Here is an 18754-nt window from a genome sequence, read left to right as displayed (position 1 = left end):
ACAGCACTCCTCGAACACCCGACAGGTCGCACAGTTTCCGAAATGCTCGTGCCGAGCCTCCAGGCCATCACAGTCTACCCTCGGTCAAACTCAGATAGATGGCACACCTTCCCCATTCTACACACGGACAGCACGCTCACTGATACTACATGCACCTTGCGTGTACCTGACTAGCAGTCATTCCTCGCCAGGTGACGCTGTTATCGCCTCGCCGGTTTATATCGATAGCAGGTCGGTGGTCACAATGTTTCGGCCTAACAGTGTATAACAACGCGCTTGTTACGCCTAACCGTCTTAACTGTGTCTGACGACATACCACGAATATAAACGGATTTGTCAAGACTTCACTGAGAGCCGAAAAAATACGTAAAGCTGAGATGCGGCAATTCATCCTCGTGCTCCCATAAACCAGCCCTGGACGATACAAACTGTGTGCTTTCTGTCGTTTTGAAACGTTTTGTCACCATTGGGAAGTAAATGTCGTACCATGAGTGGGACCTGTTCAGCCAAAATGGTCACATTATCCTGCGACCCTGCTGAGTACTCATGAAGCCATGGAAAACCACGATACGGCTGTCCAAATCATTACCGAACGCCCTCCATGTTTTACATTTGGGACGTAAGCTCGCCGAGAAGTTAGTGTGAAACAAGACTAGCCTGCGCAAATAACATTCTCTCAGTGCTCCTTAGTTCAGATTCTGCGGTTTCAGCGTCACTTCACGTTTTCCTGTTAAGGGCATCTGCATCACTGATGAATGAAACTGGAATTCCAGCACCCCCTGCAATTCTCAGCCTATGGAGCTACCTTCGTGTTGTTTCGGTGCTGACGCCTTCGCGAGTGACTTTCGCAGATGTCCTCCTCTTATTTTCTGCCACGTTCCTCTTCAGTGCACTCCCGATCCCTCCCGACCTCACCTTACGATCATACAGAACATCTAACATTTCCAGTCCTCACTCTATGGTTTTCAGTTCAGGTCAATCATTTTTCAGTGCATATTGTTGTTGTTTTTGTTGTTGTGGTCTTCAGTCCTGAGACTGGTTTGATGCTGCTCTCCATGCTACTCTATCCTGTGCAAGCTTCTTCATCTCCCAGTACCTACTGCAACCTACATCCTTCTGAATCTGCTTAGTGTATTCATCTCTTGGTCTCCCTCTACGATTTTTACCCTCCACGCTGCCCTCCAATACTAAATTGGTGATCCCTTGATGCCTCAGAACATGTCCCACCAACCGACCCCGTCTTCTGGTCAAGTTGTGCCACAAACTTCTCTTCCCCCAATCCTATTCAGTACTTCCTCATTAGTTATGTGATCTACCCATCTAATCTTCAGCATTCTTCTGTAGCACCACATTTCCAAAGCTTCTATTCTCTTCTTGTCCAAACTATTTATCGTCCATGTTTCACTTCCATACATGGCTACACTCCATACAAATACTTTCAGAAATGACTTCCTGACACTTAAATCTATACTCGATGTTAACAAATTTCTCTTCTTCAGAAACGCTTTCCTTCCCATTGCCAGTCTACATTTTATATCCTCTCTACTTCGACCATCATCAGTTATTTTGCTCCCCAAATAGCAAAACTCCTTTACTACTTTAAGTGTCTCATTTCCTAATCTAATTCCCTTAGCAGCACCTGACGTAATTCGACCACATTCCATTATCCTCGTTTTGCTTTTGTTGGTGTTCATCTTATATTCTCCTCTCAAGACACAGTTCATTCCGTTCAGCTGCTCTTCCAAGTCCTTTGCTGTCTCTGGCAGTATTACAATGTCATCGGCGAACCTCAAAGTTTTTATTTCTTCTCCATGGATTTTAATATCTACTCCGAATTTTTCTTTTGTTTCCTTTACTGCTTGCTCAATATACAGATTGAACAACATCGGGGAGAGGCTACAACCCTGTCTTACTCCCTTCCCAACCACTGCTTCCCTTTCATGTCCCTCGACTCTTATAACTGCCATCTGGTTTCTGTACAAATTGTAAATAGCCTTTCGCTCCCTGTATTTTACCCCTGCCACCTTTAGAATTTGAAAGAGGGTATTCCAGTCAACATTGTCAAAAGCTTTCTCTAAGTCTACAAATGCTAGAAACGTAGGTTTGCCTTTCCTTAATCTAGCTTCTAAGATAAGTCATAAGGTCAGTATTGCCTCACGTGTTCCAGTGTTTCTACGGAATCCAAACTGATCTTCCCCGAGGTTGGCTTCTACTAGTTTTTCCATTCGTCTGTAAAGAATTCGTGTTAGTATTTTGCAGCTGTGACTTGTTAAACTGATAGTTCGGTAATTTTCACATCTGTCAACATCTGCTTTCTTTGGGATTGGAATTATTATATTCTTCTTGAAGTCTGAGGGTATTTCGCCTGTTTCATACATCTTGCTCACCAGATGGTAGAGTTTTGTCAGGACTGGCTCTCCCAAGGCCGTCAGTAGTTTCAATGGAATGTTGTCTACTCCGGGGGCCTTGTTTCGACTCAGGTCTCTCAGTGCTCTGTCAAACTCTTTACGCAGTATCGTATCTCCCATTTCATCTTCGTCTACATCCTCTTCCATTTCCATTATATTGTTCTCAAGTACATCGCCCTTGTATAGACCCCCTATATGCTCCTTCCGCCTTTCTGCTTTCCCTTCTTTGCTTAGAACTGGGTTTCCATCTGAGCTCTTGATATTCATACAAGTCGTTCTCTTATCTCCAAAGGTCTCTTTAATTTTCCTGTAGGCAGTATCTATCTTACCCCTAGTGAGATAAGCCTCTACATCCTTACATTTGTCCTCTAGCCGTCCCTGCTTAGCCATTTTGCACTTCCTGTCGATCTCATTTTTGAGACGTTTGTATTCCTTTTTGCCTGCTTCATTTACTGCATTTTTATATTTTCTCCTATCATCAATTAAATTCAATATTTCTTCTGTTACCCAAGGATTTCTACTAGCCCTCGTCTTTTTACCTACTTGATCCTCTGCTGCCTTCACTACTTCATCCCTCAAAGCTACCCATTCTTCTTCTACTATATTTCTTCCCCCATTCCTGTCAATTGTTCCCTTATGCTCTCCCTGAAACTCTGTACAACTTCTGGTTCTTTTAGTTTATCCAGGTCCCATCTCCTTAAATTCCCACCTTTTTGCAGTTTCTTCTTTTTTAATCTACAGGTCATAACCAATAGATTGTGGTCAGAGTCCACATCTGCCCCTGGAAATGTCTTACAATTTAAAACCTGGTTCCTAAATCTCTGTCTTACCATTATATAATCTATCTGATACCTTTTAGTATCTCCAGGGTTCTTCCATGTATACAACCTTCTTTTCAGTGCATGTGTAGCACTTAAATTCCGGTTATTCTCTCTTTCTCCATCTTCGTTTTATTAACAAAACGAAAAAATCAACATTTTGTTTTTAGTACCTTGAAAGAATCTCCTAAAACAAATGTAACTGTTTCCACTTTTTCAATTACTTTGTACAGACTCAAGCAGTATCATTTTGGTACAAGTGAGAGTCCATCCCCGTCCTCGTGGGATGAGGCAGACGAAATAATAATAAATAAAACAAACAGTAAGTGCTGGTCGTCGACGTAGTATATACGAAACAGGGGAAGTGGAGGGGAGGGAAGTTGAAGAGAGAATAAAGCGAAGGAGAAAATGGAGGAAGAGGTATGCTTTGGAGATGCAACGGAGAAGAGGGCTAGGGATCATCCTGCTCGAATTACTGACATATTCTTGTGGATGTAAGTTTGATTCTTAATCGAGAATAGTTAGAATACGTGACCAGCTGCAGCAATTCGATAAACTCAGTCGCCTCCTGCCTCGAGACTTCTTTGTGTTTAAGGAGATGGTTTCTTAATAATAGCAATCGCCACATCCTTTGTAACGTTACCGCACAAGTTCTTAATATCCAAGGATACCCTTCTAGAGTAGTTCGTAATTTTTCTGTCTTTAATTTTACTGACAGAAATCATACTGGCACACACCGAGTAGTTGCTGTTGTACACGTACTTTTCACTTGTAATAGGTGAACAAGGGCAGAGACACTGTCGAAGAAAAGTAAGGGATGTGCAGTGCGACGTCACAGATGGACACAGGTTGAAAATTTTATAGCAGGATAAGAAAACATTTTATCAAGATTATTTTATGACCTCCGCTTTGAAAAATTCAAATACACTAGCAGAAAAAAGTCACAACATCAAGAAGGAGTTGTGAGACATATACGATAGTTGTTAGGAGTGTTTCTACATCTGAAAAATTCTACATTTGAAAAATTCTATTCAAATTTCGCACCAGTGGCAAAAGAGTGACGCTAGTAGCGCCTCTATGATGACGAAAATCAGGTTTGCTTTAAATGCACGATGTAATGGTAGTGAGCGTTAGTTACCTTTATCGTGTGTAGATGTTAATCAAGAATGCCTTTAAGGCGACAAAGGAGCTACTATCAACACCCCACTAAGTTTGAACGAGGTCGTGTAATAGGGTTACGCGAAGCTGGATGTTCCTTCTGCGATATTGTATAAAGACTTGCCAGGAACGTAGCCACTGCACATGATTATCGGCAGCGATTGTCGCGAGAATGTAAGGTAACAATAAGACCAGGCTCCGAACGCCCACGTCATACTTCCAAGACGGGAGATCATTGTGTTTGGCGTATGGCTCCGGTGAATCGTACTGTACCTGTAGTAGAAATCTGAGCAGCAGTTGGCACCACACTGACACAATCAACTGTTACAAATGGGTTACTTTAAGGACACTCCGAGGTAGATGCCTTCCAGCGTCCAATCCACCGACCCCGAACCACAGCCATTGGCGAGTTTAGTGGTTTCAAGCGATAGCTCATTGGAGGGTAGGATGGACGTCGTGTTTTCCGATGAAAGCAGGTTCTGCCTTGATGCCAGTCATGGCCTTGTGTTGGTCAGAAGGAGGCTAGCTGAGGGCCTGCAACCAACCTGTCTGAGTGCTAGACACACTGGACATACACCTGGAGTTGTGGGCTGGGGTGCGATTTCGTGTGACAACAGGAACACTCTCGTGGTTCCAGAATGAGATTTTCACTCTGCGGCGGAGTGTGCGCTGATATGAAACTTCCTGGCAGATAGAGCACTTGCCCGCAAAAGGCAAAGGTCCAGAGTTCGAGTCTCGGTTCGGCACACAGTTATAATCTGCCAGGAAGTTTCTCTCGTGGTTATCCCACAAACACTGACAGCAAATTGGTACGTCAGGTGATTCGACCTGTTCTGCTGCCTTTCATGAACAACATTCCAGGGGATGTTTTCCAACAGGATAACAGTCGCCCACATACCTCTGTTGTAACCCGAAATGCTCTACAGAGTGTCCGCATGTTCCCTTCACATGTTCGATCACCAGATGCGTTTCTAATTGAGCACAGATGGGACATCATTGGACGACAATTCCAGTGTCATCCACAAACAGCGTTGACCATTCCTGTATTGATGGACGAAGTGGAACAGGCATGGAACTCCATCCCACAAACTAACATCTTACAACTGTACAACACAATGCATGTGTTTTCACGCTTGTATTCAACAGTCTGGCCGTTACACTTAATGTACCAGCATTTCACATTTACAATGGCTTATACCGCGGTTCCATTGGCTTGTGATATTGTAGTGTTAACCACTTATATGTGTTACCCAGACAAAGACACTCCCAAAATTTCATTACTCTACAATAACTATTTCCTGGGGTTGGCATTTTTTCGTCAGAATATTAGTGATTGATCGGTTAGACATGAACGGTCTAATGATGAGGTTCTAACACTCGAGACAAGTAGCTGTGTTTGTATGCCAAATAAATACACTCCTGGAAACTGAAATAAGAACACCGTGAATTCACTGTCCCAGGAAGGGGAAACTTTATTGACACATTCCTGGGGTCAGATACATCACATGATCACACTGACAGAACCACAGGCACATAGACACAGGCAATAGAGCATGCACAATGTCGGCACTAGTACAGTGTATATCCATCTTTCGCAGCAATGCAGGCTGCTATTCTCCCATGGAGACGATCGTAGAGATGCTGGATGTAGTCCTGTGGAACGGCTTGCCATGCCATTTCCACCTGGCGCCTCAGTTGGACCAGCGTTCGTGCTGGACGTGCAGACCGCGTGAGACGACGCTTCATCCAGTCCCAAACATGCTCAATGGGGGACAGATCCGGAGATCTTGCTGGCCAGAGTAGTTGACTTACACCTTCTAGAGCACGTTGGGTGGCACGGGATACATGCGGACGTGCATTGTCCTGTTGGAACAGCAAGTTCCCTTGCCGGTCTAGGAATGGTAGAACGATGGGTTCGATGACGGTTTGGATGTACCGTGCACTATTCAGTGTGCCCTCGACGATCACCAGTGGTGTACGGCCAGTGTAGGAGATCGCTCCCCACACCATGATGCCGGGTGTTGGCCCTGTGTGCCTCGGTCGTATGCAGTCCTGATTGTGGCGCTCACCTGCACGGCGCCAAACACGCATACGACCATCATTGGCACCAAGGCAGAAGCGACTCTCATCGCTGAAGACGACACGTCTCCATTCGTCCCTCCATTCACGCCTGTCGCGACACCACTGGAGGCGGGCTGCACGATGTTGGGGCGTGAGCGGAAGACGGCCTAACGGTGTGCGGGACCGTAGCCCATCTTCATGGAGACGGTTGCGAATGGTCCTCGCCGATACCCCAGGAGCAACAGTGTCCCTAATTTGCTGGGAAGTGGCGGTGCGGTCCCCTACGGCACTGCGTAGGATCCTACGGTCTTGGCGTGCATCCGTGCGTCGCTGCGGTCCGGTCCCAGGTCGACGGGCACGTGCACCTTCCGCCGACCACTGGCGACAACATCGATGTACTGTGGAGACCTCACGCCCCACGTGTTGAGCAATTCGGCGGTACGTCCACCCGGCCTCCCGCATGCCCACTATACACCCTCGCTCAAAGTCCGTCAACTGCACATACGGTTCACGTCCAAGCTGTCGCGGCATGCTACCAGTGTTAAAGACTGCGATGGAGCTCCGTATGCCACGGCAAACTGGCTGACACTGACGGCGGCGGTGCACAAATGCTGCGCAGCTAGCGCCATTCGACGGCCAACACCGCGGTTCCTGGTGTGTCCGCTGTGCCGTGCGTGTGATCATTGCTTGTACAGCCCTCTCGCAGTGTCCGGAGCAAGTATGGTGGGTCTGACACACCGGTGTCAATGTGTTCTTTTTTCCATTTCCAGGAGTGTATAATGGAGAGTAAAGTTAATACTGTGGTGTTAATTAAGGACCCAAGATTGAGCCCTGTGGTACAGAGTTTTGCTCGATGCCTTTTATTCAGAATGCCTGTTACTTGACGCTGCAGATGTAGCAGTGAGAACAGGTTGTGCCCGCTGTTCCTGGACAGATGCTGCTGCACAACCCAGTGGCGTTCCCCGACATGAGCTCGCAGTTCTTCCGCGTGCCCGTGGATCGTGACCTGGTGGTCACCGTGCGGCCGGCCGTCATGATGACCTCGGAGAGCCTGGTGGACTACCCGCCGGAGCGCCGGCGCTGCTACTTCACGAGGGAGCGCAGCCTCTACTTCTTCCGCTACTACAGTGAGGAGAACTGCCGGGCGGAGTGCCTAGTCAACTACACGGTCCGTGAGTGCGGCTGCTCCGCCTACTACATGCCCAGTGAGTACTGGCTGATCGCACAGTGTGATGACACCAACTCCTGCGCTCAACAGTGATTTAGATGCAACAAGTGCAACTTTTGTGCGATGCTCTTCTCCACCGGTTTCGACAAATCGAGTTTCAGCGTTTAATAAACCCACAGCATACCATAACAAAGCTGCAGATGTCGAAAAACACTCTCAGAGGAACTTGCTACGTCTGCCCACACTGTTGTCAAGTTTCGTCATTTATTTTTTTTCTAACCTTCCACCAAGAACTTGTATGATGACTGTTCCACCGTCGTCGATGGCCCTCCATTTCAAAAGTATAGTAAATGGATAAAAAGATCACAGTTAACTAGAGGCATCAAATTCGGATAAAGTCCCAATACGTTTTTAATTTGGCAGTGAAGTCAGACCATATCTACGGTATGCATCCAAGTATTATATTTACAGCGGAGATGGAGAAGCACAGTAAGTTGCCTTTCTTAGATGTGCTGGTCAAACGGAAAAATGGTTCAAATGGCTCTGAGCACTATCCGACCTAACATCTGAGGTCATTAGTCCCCTAGAACTTAGAACTACTTAAACCTAACTAACCCAAGGACATCACACACACCCATGCCCGAGGCAGGATTCGAACTTGCAACCATAGCGGTCGCGCGGTTGCAGACTGAAGCGCCTAGAACCGCTCGGCCATATCGGCCGGCGCCCACGATCAATAAGTTTAGCAAGGCAATAAAAATTATTGGATTATAGGTCCAGTGACCGTGGATTAACGATGCGGACGTCTATGACTCGCCAAGAGCTAAGTGGAAACTATTGTGAGGCAACACTATCTAAGACACACCATGAACTACATTGTTCTAACAGTAACGTAAAAACTTTATTAGAAACAACAATAACTTCCTCGTTCATTGATTTTACATGATTGTAAACTGTCACACTGTAGTGCTATTCAGATTCATTTTAATAACATTCAAAAGAGTAGTTAAAGTTAATTTTGTTCGTTGAATTATATCTTTCCATAATCATAATAATTTTGGGAACTAATTAACTTATGACACAGTGCTTATTTTTCATTTTTTCCATTTCTTGCAGCTTCAGACGTGACTGTATTCAATACACTGGAAATATGAATTAAAATATACCTCCACAGAATCAAAAAACCAGAATCTATGTTAAATGAACAAACAGATTTAGCAAGCCACAGTTATTTCGGTAATTTTAAAGACCTATTGTGAAGTTATTCCATGCATTTGTCAATTATTTAATAATTAGATCTCTGGCACTATGAGTAAATTCATCTTTGATCATACCGTATGCAAAAACATCTGTGAAGCGTTTATAAACATGTGTATACCAATGTGCTTCTTGAGTGAAGTGATATGTACGAACAAGATGGTGAAAAGAATGTATGACGATGCTAAAAAGTTAAAAACGTTTCTCTTGGATTATATAGTAAGTCTACACTGTTCATTTTTTCAACTATTTCGCACATATTTTCCGCCTTTGGTTCAAATGGTTCAAATGGCTCTGAGCACTAGGGGACTTAACATCTGAGGTCATCAGTCCCCTAGAACTTAGAACTACTTAAACCTAATTAACCTAAGGACATCACACACATCCATGCCCGAGGCAGGATTCGAACCTGCGACCGTAGCGGTCGCGCGGTCCCAGACTGAAGCGTCTAGAGCCGCTCGGCCACAGCAGCCGGCATTTTCCGCCTTTGACTTACGAAATTTCTAACCTAACATAAAATATTTTCATGATAGGAATAAAACACGAAAAGTAGTGACTGAAGGCTTTTTATAATTCATACTTCCAGTGCACAGTTCTTATTATTACAAACGATTACTATTTATACTAATGTGATAAAAGTTACACAGTTTTGTTTCTTTTCATTTGCTGTTATTGAAAATGTTTCGTTATTTATATATTATGTAAGTGTTAATCTGCAGCTGTATGTTTCATTGCTCTGCACTTAATTTCGTACGAATTACTGTGGTGTATCAATGCATTTTGTGTGCTGTGCATTATCCTTCCTTACAATAGTAGGCAGAAGCGCTCCACGAATTGTTCATTTTGTTTAGGAGAATACTTTACCAGTGACAATCTCTTTGATTTGTGCTAATGGTTGCGTTCTGTTAACTCAGGAAAAGTAAAGTCTTCCTGGTTTCCGCTACCTTAAAATTGCCAGGCACAGTAAATTTAGGGGAGATAGATCGGGTATTGTGTGAGTAAAGGACCACGGTCCGTTCTAGCTCACTCGATGAGGCCGCGCTATACATAGCTCCATAATGGCATCTCCAAAGCAGGTGCACTCAAAGCAGAAGGCTATTGTTACTTTCTTTCGGCGGAGAACCAGAGCATCACAGGTTTTTATAGGCGCCTGCAGAACATCTACAGAGTACCGGTAGTGAACGAAAGCAGTAAATCGTTGCGCAAGACATCTGATATCATCGCAACAAGATCGTCCAATATTGTCTGTTCTCCCACATTACGGCCGGCCGCATGTAGCTGTGACTCCAGCAATACTGGAAAGGGCGGACACTTCCATTCGAGGTGATCGATGGATCACAATGAAACACCTCGCTGCACAACAGGATGTCTCTGTTGCTAGTGCTGACACATTCGTCCACCAGTTCGAGCACTCAGAGGTGTGTTCCCCGCTGTGTTCCTCGCCACCTAACAGAAGCTGATAAAGGAAAACGAAGGACTATCTGCGGGGAATTGCTTATGCATTACGAGGTTGATCGTGACAATTTTCGTCAACATTGTCTCAAGCAACGAAACATGGGTTCATCACTTCGAACCAGAAACAAAACGGCAAATCGTGGAGTTGTGGCATCATTCTACCTCTCCTTCGAAAAAGTAGATCAAAGCTGCACCCTCAGCCAGTAATGTTATCGTGATGGTCTTCTAGGATACTGAAGGGTTTATTTGTTTGATGTCCTCCCTCACGGAGCAATAATCGTCTTTGAAGTGTGTTGTGCTATCCACAGGAAGTTGAAGAAACGACTTCATCTTGTTTGTCGCTACGGAAGTGCAAACGGTCTTCTCCATGACAACATTAGGCCTCACACAAGTCTGCGCACCCAATAGGAGCTCACGAAACTTCATTCAACTGTTCTTCCTCATCCACCTTACAGCCTGGATATCACACCTTCCAGCTTCCATATGTTTGGCCTAGTGAAGGATGCACTCCATGGGATGCAGCACGTGACTGATGGGGAAGTTATTGATGCAGCGAGCTGTCGGCTACGACGTCGACCTCGCAGGCACACAGACCCTCTCAGTAAGTTGGCATAAGGCTATTGCACTGAGAGGAGATTGTGTTGAAAAATAGGGGTTTTGTAGCCAAAAGAGAGGGAAATAATATGGTGTATTAGACTCCTGAATAAAAACAACCTGCTTTCAGAAAAAATGTGTTGCATTACTTATTGCATGCCCCTCGTAGCTTTAATATTTTTTTTTTTTTTTTTTTTTTGGTCATCAGTCTACTGACTGGTTTGATGCAGCCCGCCACAAATTCCTTTCCTGTGCTAATCTCTTCATCTCAGAGTAGCACTTGCAACCTAAGTCCTCAATTATTTGCTTGACGTATTCCAATCTCTGTCTTCCTCTACAGTTTTTGCCCTCTACAGCTCCCTCTAGTACCATGGAAGTCATTCCCTCATGTCGTAGCAGATGTCCTATCATCCTGACCCTTCTCCTTATCAGTGTTTTCCACATATTCCTTTCCTCTCCGATTCTGCGTAGAACCTCCTCATTCCTTACCTTATCAGTCCACCTAATTTTCAACATTCGTCTATAGCACCACATCTCAAATGCTTCGATTCTCTTCTGTTCCGGTTTTCCCACAGTCCATGTTTCACTACCATACAATGCTGTACTCCAGACGTACATCCTCAGAAATTTCTTCCTCAAATTAAGGTCGGTATTTGATATTAGTAGACTTCTCTTGGCCAGAAATGCCTTTTTTGCCGTAGCGAGTCTGCTTTTGATGTCCTCCTTGCTCCGTCCGTCATTAGTTATTTTACTGCCTAGGTAGCAGAATTCCTTAACTTCATTGACTTCGTGACCATCAATCCTGATGTTAAGTTTCTCGCTGTTCTCATTTCTACTACTTCTCATTACCTTCGTCTTTCTCCGATTTACTCTCAAACCATACTGTGTACTCATTAGACTGTTCATTCCGTTCAGCAGATCATTTAATTCTTCTTCACTTTCACTCAGGATAGCAATGTCATCAGCGAATCGTATCATTGATATCCTTTCACCTTGTATTTTAATTCCACTCCTGAACCTTTCTTTTATTTCCATCATTGCTTCCTCGATGTACAGATTGAAGAGTAGGGGCGAAAGGCTACAGCCTTGTCTTACACCCTTCTTAATACGAGCACTTCGTTCTTGATCGTCCACTCTTATTATTCCCTCTTGATTGTTGTACATATTGTATATGACCCGTCTCTCCCTATAACTTACCCCTACTTTTTTCATAATCTCGAACAGCTTACACCATTTTATATTGTCGAACGCTTTTTCCAGGTCGACAAATCCTATGAAAGTGTCTTGATTTTTCTTTAGCCTTGCTTCCATTATTAGCCGTAACGTCAGAATGGCCTCTCTCGTCCCTTTACTTTTCCTAAAGCCAAACTGATCGTCACCTAGCGCATTCTCAATTTTCTTTTCCATTCTTCTGTATATTATTCTTGTAAGCAGCTTCGATGCATGAGCTGTTAAGCTGTTTGTGCGATAATTCTCGCACTTGTCAGCTCTTGCCGTCTTCGGAATTGTGTGGATGATGCTTTTCCGAAAGTCAGGTGGTATATCGCCAGACTCATATATTCTACACACCAACGTGAATAGTCGTTTTGTTGCCACTTCCCCCAATGATTTTAGAAATTCTGATGGAATGTTATCTATCCCTTCTGCCTTATTTGACCGTAAGTCCTCCAAAGCTCTTTTAAATTCCGATTCTAATACTGGATCCCCTATCTCTTCTAAATCGACTCCTGTTTCTTCTTCTATCACATCAGACAACTCTTCACCCTCATAGAGGCTTTCAATGTATTCTTTCCACCTATCTGCTCTCTCCTCTGCATTTAGCAGTGGAATTCCCGTTGCACTCTTAATGTTACCACCGTTGCTTTTAATGTCACCAAAGGTTGTTTTGACTTTCCTGTATGCTGAGTCTGTCCTTCCGACAATCATATCTTTTTCGATGTCTTCACATTTTTCCTGCAGCCATTTCGTCTTAGCTTCCCTGCACTTCCTATTTATTTCATTCCTCAGCGACTTGTATTTCTGTATTCCTGATTTTCCCGGAACATGTTTGTACTTCCTCCTTTCATCAATCAACTGAAGTATTTCTTCTGTTACCCATGACTTCTTCGCAGCTACCTTCTTTGTACCTATGTTTTCCTTCCCAACTTCTGTGATGGTCCTTTTTAGAGATGTCCATTCCTCTTCAACTGTGCTGCCTACTGCGCTATTCCTTATTGCTGTATCTATAGCGTTAGAGAACTTCAAACGTATCTCGTCATTCCTTAGTACTTCCGTATCCCACTTCTTTGCGTATTGATTCTTCCTGACTAATGTCTTGAACTTCAGCCTACTCTTCATCACTACTATATTGTGATCTGAGTCTATATCTGCTCCTGGGTACGCCTTACAATCCAGTATCTGATTTCGGAATCTCTGTCTGACCATGATGTAATCTAATTGAAATCTTCCCGTATCTCCCGGCCTTTTCCAAGTATACCTCCTCCTCTTGTGATTCTTGAACAGGGTATTCGCTATTACTAGCCGAAACTTGTTACAGAACTCAATTAGTCTTTCTCCTCTTTCATTCCTTGTCCCAAGCCCATATTCTCCTGTAACCTTTTCTTCTACTCCTTCCCCTACAACTGCATTCCAGTCGCCCATGACTATTAGATTTTCGTCCCCCTTTACATACTGCATTACCCTTTCAATATCCTCATACACTTTCTCTATCTGTTCATCTTCAGCTTGCGACGTCGGCATGTATACCTGAACTATCGTTGTCGGTGTTGGTCTGCTGTCGATTCTGATTAGAACAACCCGGTCACTGAACTGTTCACAGTAACACACCCTCTGCCCTACCTTCCTATTCATAACGAATCCTACACCTGTTATACCATTTTCTGCTGCTGTTGATATTACCCGATACTCATCTGACCAGAAATCCTTGTCTTCCTTCCACTTCACTTCACTGACCCCTACTATATCTAGGTTGAGCCTTTGCATTTCCCTTTTCAGATTTTCTAGTTTCCCTACCACGTTCAAGCTTCTGACATTCCACGCCCCGACTCGTAGAACGTTATCCTTTCGTTGATTATTCAATCTTTTTCTCATGGTAACCTCCCCCTTGGCAGTCCCCTCCCGGAGATCCGAATGGGGGACTATTCCGGAATCTTTTGCCAATGGAGAGATCATCATGACACTTACTTCAATTACAGGCCACATGTCCTGTGGATACACGTTACGTGTCTTTAATGCAGTGGTTTCCATTGCCTTCTGCATTCTCATGTCGTTGATCATTGCTGATTCTTCCGCCTTTAGGGGCAATTTCCCACCCCTAGGACAAGAGAGTGCCCTGAACCTCTATCCGCTCGTCCGCCCTTCTTAATATATTGCACTTAAATGTGCAAAAATCGAAATATTTAAGAACGCCACGCAAAACACAATCTCATGTCTAACAACACAAAATAAATTCTGGCATTACTTATGGTGGTCTCTAGCGTGCATCCCTTCAAGTGCTTCCAAAACCAGCCACTAGACTGAGATAACGATCAAAAAAAACTTCGTGTGTTCGTAGGTACACTAGCCGCCAGGTACAACATCCTCATCTACCACAAGAAGGCCTGTATTGCATTGAGATATACATTGATACCACGAAATTGTTACTCGTTTATATCTTTACAGAAGTGATTTGGAGTGGCAGTCATTAAAAGAAAGGCGTATTTCGTTGCAGCGACATCTTTTTACAAATTACAATAATCAACATTCTCCTCCGAATTTCAAAATACTTTGCACACTCCTTTCACTGAGAGAAATAACCATGATGATAAAACGAGAGAAATCAGAGATCACATGTAAAGATTTAGGTGTTTATTTTTCCCACGTGCTATTCGATGAAGTCTTAAAGTGGTTCTATGAACCCGCTACTAAAAACTTAAATGTTAATTGCAAGATAATAATGTAGACGTACGTAATTTATGTTTAAATTTTTACTACTAATAAACAAAAGGTGTTTTAAACGAAACTGGTAAATCATCTCCTCATTCGTTACTTTTAGTTGGAATCTCAAAGGTGTAGGCACCTCGGGCCAAATGAAACTAAATGTCCTCCAAAATCTCCACTCTTCAATTAGAATAATTGTTCTTTGATAAAAATTTAATTAACTGTTGTTTTGTTGTTTCTAGACTTATTTGCAAGGACGGTTGATAGCGTTTTTACTTCTCTTACATTACAGGAGAGAAGGAGGTGCCGATCTGCGGAGGTTCAAAAATGCCCTGCGTAAAGGAAGCGCAAAGTAAGCCTGCAGAAAGCCCGTTTACATTGCTTGAACTTCACGTGCTCCTGAGCTGTAACGTTCTCTCTGGAAGATAAAGTTTGTTACATATGTCGCAATGCACTGCAAGCTAACGCTGTACTGAAAATTAAATATATGCATGATGGACGTTACAACCCAGACATGATAGCCTTTGGGTTTATGTTAGCGTCTGCTGTGTAACTGAAGCTTTTAAGGTTTCGTTTATGTTTTTGTTTCCAAATGAATAGACTAGAATATTTATTCAGCTTCGAACATGTTTACCTGTAGTTGGTGTCGTCATATGTTTTATAGTTACAGCAATACAGTTATTTTACAATTATCCTTGCCTAATTTTGTTGCAAGAAGGCTTTTACGTAAGTATCTACTTCAGAAAAGTACATTGTAACACAAACTGATCACTTTTTGCAAACCAAATGCAATATGCCACAATGAATCAGCATATCATGTTAGTGTCTTTGTATCTAAATAATCCGTACACAATTATAATAATCATAAATTTTATCTCTATATTGCCTTATACAATATGGCATAGTGAATCAACATACCACACTGTTAGCTTCATAAAATATTAGGTTACGATTTATAATTTAGTATAGCCTCGTGGTTCAAATGGTTCAAATGGTTCTGAGCACTATGGGACTTAACATCTGAGGTCATCAGTCCCCTAGACTTAGAACTATTTAAACCTAAGGACATCACACACATCCATGCCCGAGGCAGGATTCGAACCTGCGACCGTAGCAGTCGCGCGGTTCCGGACTGAAGCGCCTAGAACCGCTCGGCCACCGCGGCCGGCATAGCCTCATGTCAAAATTCCGAATCATCTATTAAACATTCTTCAAATTCTTTCACTGTATAGAAGGCTTTGCTTTTTATCCACTTTGTTATTACATTTTTTAATTTATTCAGGGACACTGGATGGGCATTTTTAGATAGTTTGTTAAAATATGTGTCACCAAGATATTTATAGCTATTGTGAATCTTTGCTAATCTGGCATGGGGCTTGTCAATTGCCTGTCTCTGTCTAATGTTATGATGGTCTATTGACATAAGTCAAAATTAACCAGGTTTCCTTTCGTGTATACTAGGCAACTACAAATATATAGACTAGGTACTGTCATAATTTTCATTTCCTTGAAGTGGTGTCTACATGATTATCTTGGTGTGAGTTCTGCAAAGCATCCAATGACCTTTTTTTGCCATTTAAATACAGTCTTAGATCCAGGTGAGTTTCCCCATAGCAAAATTCCATATGTCAGAAGGGAATTTAAGAAAGCAAAGTATGCATAGAGCAACAGAATTTCACTTACATGGCCTCTCAGCTTGTACAGCAGATAAATCACACGTGCGAGTCTGGAGCATAACTTGTCTGTTTGTGTATCCCAGCTCAAACTTTGATCAATATGGAATCCAAGAAGTTTCACTGGTGTATTTTTGTTCTTGGGGGCATTCAGATTAAAAACAATGTTCTCTCTTTTGCTATTATTTATGCATAGTGTATTAGCCTCAAACCATGAGGTACGCACATCTACTGCTATTGCTACATTCAGCTGTAATCATCCATTTAGCATTCTGAGCTATTAATGTGGTGTCATCTGCATATAGTGCAGCATCACAGGGCAATATGAAAGGCAGATCATTTACATATATAATGAACAGAAAGGGCTAAAGAACGGAGCCTGCGGCATTCCTTTTTTAACGGGTAAAGGATCTGATTTTTATATCATCTGCGACATAAATTTACACTATAATATTGTAAATAGCTTTTTTTAACTGTTTTAAGCCAGTTATTATTTATCACCTTTTCTAACTTTCTTTTTATGTTTGTGATGATTCATTTATTTCCTTAATCAGCATCAGTGTTTTAATTGGTAGCAATAATTTTCCGATACTTCTTGCTTTTGTACGACTAGCAACGTGTCTGATCTTCTGTTACACACTGCAGCCAAGAATTTTTAAGTAATTAAATGCCTGGTGTTGGCTTATAAGACGCATAATTGGCTTGTGGCACTTGACTACATCACAAGTTGCCTCTGAATTGCAATTCTTAACTTGCATTTTGTTACCGTGCCGTCTTTCTGGGTGCATCTGGACAACTAGTGATTGTAATTATTGCCTGTGGACACTCTGGATGGCCGTAGTGACTCAGAACTTTACTAAGCAGTTTTAATTTTTAGTTGATGTAATGAATGTCTGTTTACCTTCTAGACAAGAATACCTTTTACTCGTCTTATTACATTAAATTTTACTATGTATCACCCAGTTTCTTCATGATCTTCAGTGTTCTACAAATGCCTGTTGTTGGAGTTGCTGCCATGTTACAGAAACGTGTTGTGTTTTCCACAGGTAGGTTCTACGGTGACACTAAAAACCTCACAGCTTGCCAGTGTCTACCGGGCTGCGTTGAGATAAACTACAACATTGAGACCTCACAGTCTCAAATTTTATGGAGGAAGTACCTGGATTTCAACCCTGACGCGATGCAATATTTTCAGAAGTTAGTGCTCCTTCAAATATTTTTTATTTTTTGAAAATACAAACTTGACATAGATTTCCTCCTGACCGAATGCACTTTGTATCTGGCTACAAAGAATAAATGATTTCTGTAACGTGCTCCAGCCATTCTTTTGACAAATGAGTGTAAATATAAAGGAGACTGAGGCGACGAAAGTCATGGGAGTGCCATATGCACATATACAGGTGGTGGTAGTATCGTGAACACAAGGTATTAAACAGTAGTGCGTTGGCGGAGCCCTCATTTGTGCTCATGTGAGTCATGTGAAAAGGTTTCCGACGTGATTATGGTCGCATTACGGGAACTAACAGACTCTGAACGCGGAATGGTAGTTGGAGCCAGACGCATGGGGCATTCCATGTCGGAAATAGTCAGGAAATTCAATATTCCGAGATCCATAGTGTCAAGTGTGTGCCGAGAATACCAAATTTCAGGCGTTACCTCTCACCACGGACAACGCAGGGGCCGACAAGCTACACTTAAGGACCGAAATCAGCCGCGTTTGCATAAAGTTGTCAATGCTAACAGACGAGCAACACTCTGTGAAGTAATCGCAGAAAACTATGTGAGATGTACGACAAACGCATCTGTTAGGACAGTGTGGCGAAACTTGGCGTTAAGGGGCTCTGGAACGCCCTATACTTGCAATGTTAAAATAACGCTTATAAATTACATCTTTCCTCACAAAGTATTTGAGGTAGGAAGTTGAACTTTTTACAGATTATTTATTGGAATATGGGCTACAACTTAACACAGGGATTTTACAAAATTTTAGTTCAGTTATTAAAGATGATTTTTTTTTCAATTGTAATGAAAATTCACAACATTTTTTTGCAATTTTTTATTTATATATTCAAAAATATACAGTTTTTTGGAAAAAGGCTGTGTTAAATTATGCAGAAGGTACTGTGTAACATTTACTGAAAGTTTGAAACAAATATGTTTGGAAGATCCTTAGAAAACATGTAATTAGTATGAGAAAATAAAAGTTTTGGGAATCGAGCGACAAAGATTGGATTAACTTTTTAG

The 18754-nt window shown here is 42.6% G+C and overlaps 1 protein-coding gene across 1 annotated transcript in view; it reads left to right on the top strand.

The window, feature by feature from the left end:
• Positions 1-18754, top strand: part of LOC126263228 (pickpocket protein 28-like) — a 200097-nt gene that overhangs the window by 115409 nt on the left and 65934 nt on the right. Inside the window, exon 7 of the mRNA XM_049960311.1 lies at positions 7380-7650. Within this exon, the coding sequence (XP_049816268.1) occupies positions 7380-7650 (271 nt within the window). The remainder of the gene's footprint in view (positions 1-7379; positions 7651-18754) is intronic.

Source organism: Schistocerca nitens, chromosome 6, assembly GCF_023898315.1.
Source record: "Schistocerca nitens isolate TAMUIC-IGC-003100 chromosome 6, iqSchNite1.1, whole genome shotgun sequence".
NCBI classification, from domain to species: Eukaryota; Metazoa; Arthropoda; class Insecta; order Orthoptera; family Acrididae; genus Schistocerca; species Schistocerca nitens.
Note: the sequence above shows the minus strand (reverse complement) of the source record. Positions and strands in the feature narration are given on the sequence as shown.